The sequence below is a fragment of the Crocodylus porosus genome, unplaced genomic scaffold, assembly GCF_001723895.1.
Source record: "Crocodylus porosus isolate Cpor-Errol unplaced genomic scaffold, CroPor_comp1, whole genome shotgun sequence".
Lineage (NCBI taxonomy): Eukaryota > Metazoa > Chordata > Crocodylia > Crocodylidae > Crocodylus > Crocodylus porosus.
In genome coordinates, this window is record NW_017728943.1 from 1,438,058 (window position 1) to 1,448,241 (window position 10,184).

Genomic DNA, 10,184 nt, shown 5'->3' on the forward strand with positions numbered 1-10,184 from the left:
GGTCTGTAAATGTGCTATGTTTCATGAGAATGCAGTCTGAGGCTGTTCCACCCCTGCAAAAATCATGCTATGGGACAGGCAGGGCATTCAGGGTTTTGCAAGAGGAAGCAGTTACATGTTTGTCTGTGAGCAGTGGGGGTCAGTTTATTATACAGCCTCCCTTCTCTTTAAAAGGATTCTTGTCCTCAGGAATTCCTTTCAACAGAGGATCCTCCGCTGCCATGGATTCTATGTATTCCATGAGCTCTTTGCCCGTCTTGGAGATCTGGAGAGAGAGAAGCATCTCTTTTTTGTCATGGTAGCAAGGTCTCATTACAGACTAGATCTGACCTATGGTCTCCTGCTCCCTTCTGTAACAGGGGCTATAGTCTGATGTTTCAGAGGAAGATAAAAAGTAATCTGCCCCACCCCCCACTCCTCTCATTAAGAGACCATCCTCTAATGTCTAACTATGGTTGCTTTATATCCCCACTAAATCCTTCTCTTAGCATTATTGATTAGAACTCTGTTGCTTTAATAGGGATCTCCAATCTCGCTTTTCAGTAAGAATTACTTCTTGCAATCAGGCTGTTTCTTGGCCCCGCACCAGGAATTTCCCAGAGGCCCAGAGCTTGATCCAGCATGGCTGGATGGCTTGAGTGGCTCATGAAGTTTAATCAGAGCAGAGGGTGTTCAACACCGGGAAAAGTTCCTTGGCCATACCATTTTAGTTACACAGCCAGGGCAGTCTCTGCTGATGCCCTCTCCCATGTTGTTAGAAACTCAGGCTATGCTAATGTAATATAGTTCTGCTTAGCAATTGTATGGTGAATGTTGGTTATTGGCCAAGATTTTTCATTCCTCTAGTTTACTAACCATGGCCGGTGAGGCCATGAGAAGAAGTCCATGGATTGTGCTTACTCCCCTTTCAATTAAACATTTCCCACTTAAACACATGCGATAGCCCACAAAGTTTTGAAGTTTGATAGTCTGTTGGGTATTGGAACAACCCCTCTAGTCCACCTAGCTATACTCACCCCTGCCAGTGTAGGATTTTTCCCTTTACTGTATATGATGATGTTGTTGTTATACAATGCTACAGAGCAACTGAATTATTTTTATGAAGTCTCCCATACATGATGCAACCATTTTTTGAGGGGCAGAGGAAGTGTCAAGTGCAAAGTTGCCTGTAACTGCATCTAAAATATACTGTCCTTACAATCTGATCTTGCTGTTCATTAGGTCATGAAGGGATCTTGCAAATATCAAAACTCCAAAGGCTTCAGCACAGACTGGAGTCAGGACCTTTGTGCACCTAAAGACACAACAGGCCAGATTTTCAAAAGATCCTAGCATGATGGGTGCAGACCATCATTATGAAGAACTGCTAGGACACAAGCCTTTCTGAAAATCTACCCCCTACAAAGTGATCAGTCCTTCTAGATGCCAAGGACCCTGTTCCCATAAGGGATTCAAGGGCAACCAGTGCCTTGTGACATTAGTCTATGTCAGCAGACTCAAACTGTGCTCAGTTGGCAGTCAGAAGAGACTCTGGTCAACTAAGATCTCTAGTTACCGCAGCACTGAACTTGTCCAGTGTGTGACTAACAGAAAGAGTTACCATTTGTCTTTCATTCTTCACCTCCTTTTTCAGCTGGTCAAGTTCCATCTTCCGAAGCTCTTTCTCGGTCATATCTTGGGCCATTTAGTCCTGCAGTCAGAATGAAAGACCTGTCACTATACCACACACATTCACTAAGGCAGACCAATATCAGTATCAGCCCATCTTCTTTTAGGACTTGTTGAAGTCAGAGGCCCAGGGCAGTAGGAAGGATTTAGGGTCTCTGCCTGCCCACTCGTAGCCAGCATAGAAATGTCCATCATGATTTTTTCCATCATTCCCTACAAAAGAGACCTGTTTTTAAATCTTGATGGGCTAGATCCTCAGCTGGTATAACTGTGCCATTTAGGTAACAGGAATTTCCATGTTGGTTCAGACTAGTAATCTGTCTAGTCCAGTATTGGCTCACTAGTGCAAGGTATTTCAGAAGGTGCAGGAAAAATTTGCAGCAGGTGCTTATGGGGGATCCTAGCCCCTAAGAAAATCTTTCTGAACCCCAGGAGCTAGAGGTGGGATTACATCCTGAAGTACAGGGGTTGACACCCCTTCCTAGGCTCTCCTGTTCCAATATTTACTACAGCTGAACATTTGTATAGTAGCTCTTCAAAAGAACTAGTGAACCTGTTTCTTAGTACTGCCCATGTCTCTTCAATTAAGAGAGTGGTTTTGTTGCAGACTGTTTTTTTCTGAACTCTGAGCATTCCATACTGAAGGAAGGATATCACAATGGGTTCGTTACCGAGATGCAGTTCCAGCTAAATGTATTAATACTTTGCTGTTCTCCATCCAAGAGTCCCAAACTGCTTTACAGACATTAATTAATTAAGCCTCACAATATCCTGTAAAGAAGGTAAATATCATCCCTATTTTACAGATATGGTGACCTGAAGTACCAAGATGGTTCTTATGGCTTTCTCCAGGTGGGTGTTAGAGCTAGGATTAGAACCAGAGTCCTGGCCCTTAGTATAAACCACAGATCAAGTAATAGGCAATCTGAGGATCTGGTGTGGCTGCTTGGTGGAGTGGCTAATTAGAGTATTTCACCAATAATTTCTTCCCTTCTTTTCTCAGTTTAAGTCCAACTCAATATCTAGTGCTTTTGTGGTTTGCATACAATGTTTTGGTTGCTAAATTTTCCTTAACAGAAGAGTATTAAAAACAAACTAGGTACTGAGAACTGTCCAGAGAAAATGCAATTGCTCTGTCTGAATATATTGTTAGAGTGCACAGTTGATATGTATTATTTCTAAGAAAAGATCAGATGCAGTGTGAGGCAAATGCATATCAAACAGAATCCTATCTATGAAAATAGAACAAGAGAGATGAAACATGTGGATAAATTAGGGCTTGGAAAAGGATTGGACATTTTTAGGAACAAGCATTCACATGACAAAAATCTCTATTAAAAGCACTACTTGACTGGGCTTCTGGTATCAACAGGCATTAGTATAAATGAAGGTTGGTGGAATAGGTCTGAGGTTTAGAGGTAGTTTATAGAGATCTCTTGAGGAAGAGGGATCTCTTTAAACAGAAGTCTGTAATCATTGTTTTTAGAATATTATTAAAGTATCGAAATGCACTGGCCCACGCTACAAACTATCCAATTACATATCTAGAATCAGAGGCAGTTTGGAATTTGAGCACTAAAAGATAGTTAAGTATAAAGCAAATAGATTCATTTTAATGCCTTTGCTACCAGAAGAATTTGCAGTAATCTTAATTTTTCTAAAACCACGCCTGCTGTTTCAGTAGAACAGTCCAGCTCTCTTTCTCTTCAAGTCTACAGAGAGCAGCAGATGAATCCAGTCAAACTCTCTAGCTAGGACAGTTTCTTACTCATCCTACCTTGAAATTCATATCAGCAAAAAAGCAAGCATCTCTAAATGAAGCAAGAACAGAGCCTGTAGGGCCAGCAGATGCCCCAATAACATCACCTGTATTCTGAAAGGGGGGGAAGGCACTTACCTACAGGATGAGGGCATCTACTTCCAAAATGCCAAGAGGTTCCAGACATGCACAAGTACAGATTGCAGAGAGAGTATCATCTGCCCTTGCCTGCTGCTTCCACTTGAAGACTCCTTATTTACCAGATGGCCCAGGGAACAGATGTCTTCAACTCCCCCAATCTGATAATAGACTCACTGTGTTAAGCTGATCAGGTGTCATGCATTAACCTCAAAGCTTGGGGTAATCAGGGAGGGAGCGGGAGATGTACAATTAAAGCTGATCAATAATTTCATAGCTGATAACTAATGCCTGCTTACAATTAGCCCAGAAAGCCTCTCCAAGCTGGGGAGTCAAACTCCAGAGTCGAGTTCAGAGGATCTTCCAGTGATAATGCACTCAGTGTTAGATCTGGTCCAGGTTGGTAAAAGTAATTGGTGGAGACAGGCAAGACTTGCAGTTTGGAGCAGAGTCTGATGGAGAGAGACCATCTGGCTTCTTGGGGCCATCTTAAGCCACTGCTGTTCAGATGCTTAAATGAACTGATGCTGGTAGATGTGTCTATACTGCATCTGCATACACCTCCCTCTATTGGCTTCAAACTAGCGGGCTCTGCTACTGCTAATGATGTAGCCATGACAGTACAGTGGTCTAGCTTGGTAAGAAAAACCCATCCAGAATGCGGAGTAATACTCAGGTGGCCACCCACTCACACCTCCACTGTCAGCCACCTGCATGATGTCTGCAGGGGATACGCTTCCTCAGTATAGATGCACCCCAAGTCCAGTTCCCCATGACCAGAGGTTGCTAATAGCAAAGGTGCTTGACCTCCCAGAATGGTCACAGCTACAGGTGGCATTGACTGGCTGCCTAGTCAGTCTCAGCAGAGGAAGAGAAAGGTTAAATGACATCACATGGCTGATGATAACACTGGCCTTCCACAGCAGGCTGAGGATAGTTGATTTGGTGGCTGTCATAAAAATGATTGTTCTGTTTGGTCCAGAGATGGAAGACTTTGGACACTAGGATGCTCAGTCCATTTCATTAGGACTGTCCACCCATGTGCACAATCATACAGATGAAGCGATCACCTTCAGGCCTGTTCTTTAGTTACAGCAGAGCCCAGCACTTCCTTGGCCTGGAGTAACCACCCCCATGCAGTTTTCACCATGAATTTATGTGCATGGTGAAAACTGCAGTATTAACCACCTTCCAGCTGATTCCATTTGTTCATCATGGGCCAAACTCACTCCTGGTGTAACTTGACTGGAGGGCTGAATGTGAGCAGATGGCTAGGTATGTGCATTCATTCTCCCTCAGACAGCCGGGATGGGGAAAAACAGGGAAGAGAGCACCTCATGGAAGTGACGTTCCATGATCCATGGGAAGGCCAGCGGGGGAGTGATGGCAGAAATGTAGTTGCATATGGAGCTAGGACTAGCACCAAGGAGTATTTTTGAAGCCCTCCTTGTCAGAGATGAACATAAATGGTCCCTTTCCAGATCAGCCCCTTGGCAGCAGCTTCCATCTCTCCCTTATCTGTATCACTTCTTCAGCCAAAGGTCTTCCCAAAGGTGGAACCTGAGTGTAACAGAATTGTACCTTTTTACCCAGGGTTGGGAAAAATGCAGCCCACGGGCCAGATGCAGCCTGCCAAGCCATTCTATCGGCCTGCAGGGCCCCTAAAAAATTTAGAAAATTAATATTTATCTGCCCCTGGCTGCCTGTCATGTGGCCCTCGATGGCTTGCAAAAACTCAGTAAGTGGCCTGCCCAAAATAATTGCCTGCCCCTGTTCTTACCCCAGGCCTGACTCTGCCCTGGAGGCATGGCTGAAGCAGGAAGCAAGGCTCCAGCCCTTGGGGTTGCAGGGGAGGGAGCTGACCGCTTTTACTTTTTGCCTGGGCTCTTGGCCTTGCTGGAGATTAATGGTACAAGTGACATGGCTATAGAGTTTGTCAGGGGAGGCTATACGCCTTTGTGAAACCAGCCTCTGAACACACATTTCAGCCACAGATGGCTACTTGACAGCACAATGTGCTCCCTTGGGAGCATAAACTAGCAGGCCAGGAGATGCCCACACCATGTTAGGGAGGACTCTAGAATATATGTCAGGTCAGAGAGAGTTGCCTATTAGGTAAAGGACAACCTTGGGTGACTGCTTAGCCATTCTCCCCCTGGAAAGTATATGATATTTATCTGCCTCAAATGTCTGAAATTTGCCTCAACCCCAGGGACCTCTGGGTGTCCACATCTGCAAAAGGGCTTTGAAAAACTGGCAATCTTTTGGGGACAGGAATGGTCTGTCTGAGGGTCTGTACAGCACCTAGCACCATGGGATGCTGCTCTCAGGCTGGGCTGTTTTATCATGATTATTGGTTTACTCCCTGAAGCTTTGACCCTTCTTAGCCCTTTTCTTGTAGTATTTTCACTCCTTAGGGCTAAGGTGGGAACTGTACCACTTTATAGAATCATAGAAAATTAGGTTTGGAAGGGAGTGGACCTCAGGAGGTCATCTAATCTAACCCCCGCACTCAAAGCAGGGCCATTCCCAACTATACCATCCCAGCCAAGGCTTTGTCTAGCCATGTCTTAAAAGCTTCTAAAGATGGAGACTCCACAGCTTCTCTGGGTAGATTGCTCCAGTACTTTACTACCCTCCTAGTGAGAAATGTTTTCCTAATATCCAACTTAAACTTCCTTCATTGCAACTTGAGACCATTGCTCCTTGTTCTGTCATCTGCCACCACTGAGATGAGTCTAACTCCATCTTCACTGTAACCACGCTTCAAGTAGTTGAAGATTCCAATTAAATCCTCAATGGGTGTATTGACATGTTTTATTAGCATGTAGCAATAAGCTCCAGCATGATTGCTCCTGAGCTTGTTGTTTGAATGTGGGTCTGGGACTGCAGCACATTGAGCTGGGCTGGAGCAGCAACAGCTGGCAGGGGCCTCAGGGGCTCAGCTTGCCAGCCCAGGGCTCCTCCGACCCAGCTCAACATGCTGCAGAGGGGCTGGCTGGGGCATGACGGGGGCTTTAGTTTCAATCCTCCCAACCTTGGGGATGGGGCCAATGGGGCATGTTTCTGTTCCTCCTCTGTTGCTAGGGCTCCATATCTGTTCTCCAGGCAAGCCACTGCAGGTGGAGATGAAGACTTCTGCTTGCTGCCAGAGCTCACAAACTTCCAGCTTCCATCTTTCTGGGAATCTGTGTCTTCTTCCCTTCTAATACTGCCTCTGGCAGTCCTCCCTCAATTCAGTGCTAGAGGTATCCTCCAGCACTGAACTGATGAAGTTCTCATGGCAGAGGATGCTTCAGAGCCTTGCCATTAGGCCTGTGCGAAGTGGCTGGTATTCTCTTCAGATTCGGAGAACAGTAATTTAGTTCAGCGATTCGGCTGCTGCTGAATCAGCCAGGCCAGGCCCATCCCCCGCCCCTCTCCCAGCCCAGCAATGGCTGCCCTGCCTGCCCCAGCTCTCAGCACCTGGGGAAAAAAAAGCCCTGGCTCAGCAGGTGCTGCTGGGTGGGGGGCAATCCCTGCTGCCCCCCACTGCCCCATACTACATGGGGTGCTCTGCACAAGCCCCTGAACCTCCCACCCCATCCCACAGTCTCTTCATGGTTGCCTGCATGAGCCAACTCCAGCCCTTTAAGAGAAAAAAAAAAAAATTGAAGAAACCCTGGGACTCACCGCTTCTGCGGCTGGGGGTGATTCCCGCTGCCCTGTGCTGTGCGGGGGTCTCTGCAGGAGCCCCTGAGGCTGCACCAGGAGCAGTGAGTCCCCAGGCTTTTCTCCACTTTTTTTTTCTTAAAGGACCAGAGCCCCGGCAGGCGGGTCAGCCGTGGGGGCAGGGGGGGCGAGGGGGCTCATGCAGATTCCCCCATGCAGCTGGGGGCAGTGGGGACTGCCCCCCACCTGGTAGCACCCAGTGAGCACTGGGGCTTTTTCATAAAGTACCAAGCTGGGGTGGGTGAGGGCAGCTATGGGGAGGCTGGGGGAGTGGGCAGGGGTCCCCCCCATGGTCCTCTCCCCCACCCCTAGTACTTACCAGCTCAGAGTAGCTACAGCTCCCTGCTGCAGCCACCAGGGACTGTCCAAATCATCAAAGCTCTCCGAATCTTTGCCGAAGATTTGGAGAGCTTTGAATTGATTTGGACCTTTAGATTGGTCCCCTGATTTGATTCAGATTCACAGATTTGGCCACTGAGTCTGGCTGAATCTCCTCTGAATTGAATCACCACCCAAAGCTTCCCACCGCCCTGCTTGCCTCCTCCTCTATGTCTCTTGCCTGTTTCCTGAGGGACAGCACCAGGAGGTACTGCTTACATTGCAGGCACTCCCCCACCTGGCTGTCACTGGAAGGAGTTTGCAACCACAATGTATGCAGTGCCAAACCAGGACCTGGGTGGAAGCCTTGATTGTGAGCAGTCCTGCCTGGACAGATACCTGACAGGTGCAAGTAAAGGAAGAGCTGGCAGTGGCAGTGGCTCTAGCATTGCAACATCCTCCAGCCATTTCTCTGGGTTTCTTAATCTACCACCTCTGCTCCTACCTCTCTCCTCAAGCAGACCTTCCCTAGCAAACTCTCCTGTATGCTAGCCTGGTCATTGCTCCTTGGTCCTGAGAGGATCCTTTTTGTATGCTAACCTGCTTCTTCTCACTAAGCTAACAGTGAAGGAAGGCAAGAGAGAGTTTCCAGGTAAACTCCATAGGAAGTTGTCCCTCACTCTGGACTCCAGTTAAACAAGGAACTTAAGTATTGGTCTAACTGATAAGTATTAGCTACTTATGCTTAATATAAACCAATTAGTTACTCCGAATTAAAGAGAATGCTTAATTAAAGGCTCCCCTTCAAAGAGGGGGGCAGCAAACTGAATTTTTTTTTTTTTGAAATATCATGTCTTGGGCCAAATCAGTTTGGAGTTCTATCGACTGAGCAGAGCTCAATCATTCGAGTCTTTGTGGTGCTACCTCGAGCATGTATAATACTTCCTAGACTCTGCCTGGGACTTCAGATACGCCCAAATCTATGGCAGGCATTCTACATGCAAGCCCCAAGCCCAGTCCCTTGAAGTTCAGATGCCCCCTAGTCTCACTTGCCCTTAGCTAAAAGGGCAAAGGAGCAAGCTAGAGGGAAAGTCCAAAAGCAATCCCCCATCACCATAAAATGTGTAGCTGATATTCTTGCATTTGGAGGCATTTGGAGACTCTTGCAAGGGACAGAAGACAGGGCTTCACCCTCTCTAACTACACCAGGTCAGGCTGAGAAGAAGGGCAGATGCCCTGCCAGGTAAGTAAAACAACCTGGGTAGAAAGCCACCTCATGGTTTCTCCCCTGCCAGGTTTTTTTTTTAAATGCAGTCTACTTTATTCGCTAATTATATACAGGAGGATCTTGATACGTGCACCAGCATTGAACAAGTTGACTTCACAAACAATAAAAGGCAAATTAAATGGTCCACTGTAGCCAAAACCATACATCCTGAAGTACAGCTGGAATCAGCTAGAGATCAAACTAAAAAGGCACTAGCACAATTGATTCCTAAAAAGGCACTTGGATAAAATAGCAAAAGCCAGTTTCTTTGTGGTGGATCAGTAGAGCCTGAATGCTTTGTGCAATTCTTCCAAGGTTGCAATCAAGAGATGAACTTGTTTGAAAACTAAAAACACTTAGATCTAGGACATCACACATTCTTTGCATATTGCATACACGTTTCATTTGATGGACTTGCAAACTACCCTGTGAACCATCCCACCTGCTCACTAGGGAGTCTCCTCTTATACCCTCGGGGCATGGATTGGCTCCACCCCCTTGCTAGGGCTTTTGTCAGACATAAGCAGCAATTACCCAGCTAGCAGCTCTCCCAGCTGCTCGGGGCGTATGCCCAAACACAAAGCCCACCAAACAAACACTCAGCAAACCAAATATGCAGACAGCCCTGGCTCACTTACCTGCCGAGAGCAAGATCTGGTACTGCTTCCTCTTTCCTTTTGCTCCTAGTAAACTTCTTCCAGACTGCCCAGTTTGCTGTCCCTGGTCACTTAGGAGTCTACTTTTATACCCTCCTGGGCCTCGACTGCCTCCACCCACTTTATTAGGGCTTTTGTCAGACATGGGCAGCAATTCCCCAGCTAGCAGTGCTCTCAGCTGCTCAGACCACATGCCCAAACACACAGCTTACCAAACAAACACTCAGTAAAGCATTGGCATAGGGGGTACACATGCACACTCTGAGCATAGTGGTGCACCTCCTGTGAAAAGGTGCTGCTGACACTGCGGGTGGTCTGTGATCGCCTCTGCCAGCAGTGTCTGCAAGTGATCACTGACCGCCGGTTGGCGCTCACCACCCTCCCCCTGCTGCTGCCGACAGCGGTGTGGCTGCCTGTGGGACCTTCCTGCTTGCCACTGCCGCTGCCTGTGGGAGCTCGCCATGCACCCCCAGCCTCTGAGGGCATGTGGCATTCATGCAGCAAACCAAATGCACAGACAGCCCTAGCTCACTTACCTTCCAGGAGCAGGATCTGGTGGCGCCTGGCTCTTCTTCCTCTTTTCCTTCTTCCTCTTGGTCTCAGTGAACTGCTTACAAACTTCCCTCTTCACTGTCCCTATTCACTTCCTTCCTGGTTGCTCAGGGAA

At 47.2% G+C, this 10,184-nt stretch overlaps 1 protein-coding gene across 2 annotated transcripts; it reads right to left on the bottom strand.

Moving 5' to 3' along the window:
* Nucleotides 1-10,152, bottom strand: GNGT2 (G protein subunit gamma transducin 2). Of its 2 annotated transcripts, XM_019548405.1 has the most exons (4): nt 10,054-10,152; nt 3,566-3,726; nt 1,601-1,690; nt 1-265 (listed from the first exon to the last, which is right to left on the bottom strand). In XM_019548405.1, the coding sequence occupies exons 3-4, from the start codon at nt 1,682-1,684 to the stop codon at nt 140-142; spliced, it is 210 nt and encodes a 69-aa protein (XP_019403950.1). In that variant the 5' UTR covers nt 1,685-1,690; nt 3,566-3,726; nt 10,054-10,152; the 3' UTR covers nt 1-139. The 2 variants fall into 2 exon arrangements, with proteins under 2 accessions (XP_019403950.1, XP_019403951.1); XM_019548406.1 differs by lacking the exon at nt 3,566-3,726 and having other exon boundaries at nt 10,054-10,151.
* Between the last annotated feature and the right edge of the window lie 32 nt (nt 10,153-10,184).

Bases quoted from the DNA above. Each gene is read 5' to 3' on its own strand.
- GNGT2 (XM_019548405.1), bottom strand. From the start codon at position 1,684: ATGGCCCAAGATATGACCGAGAAAGAGCTTCGGAAGATGGAACTTGAC. The intron at 266-1,600 runs GTAACTCTTTCT...CTCTCTCTCCAG, and splicing joins TGAAGAATGAAAGACAAATG to ATCTCCAAGACGGGCAAAGA.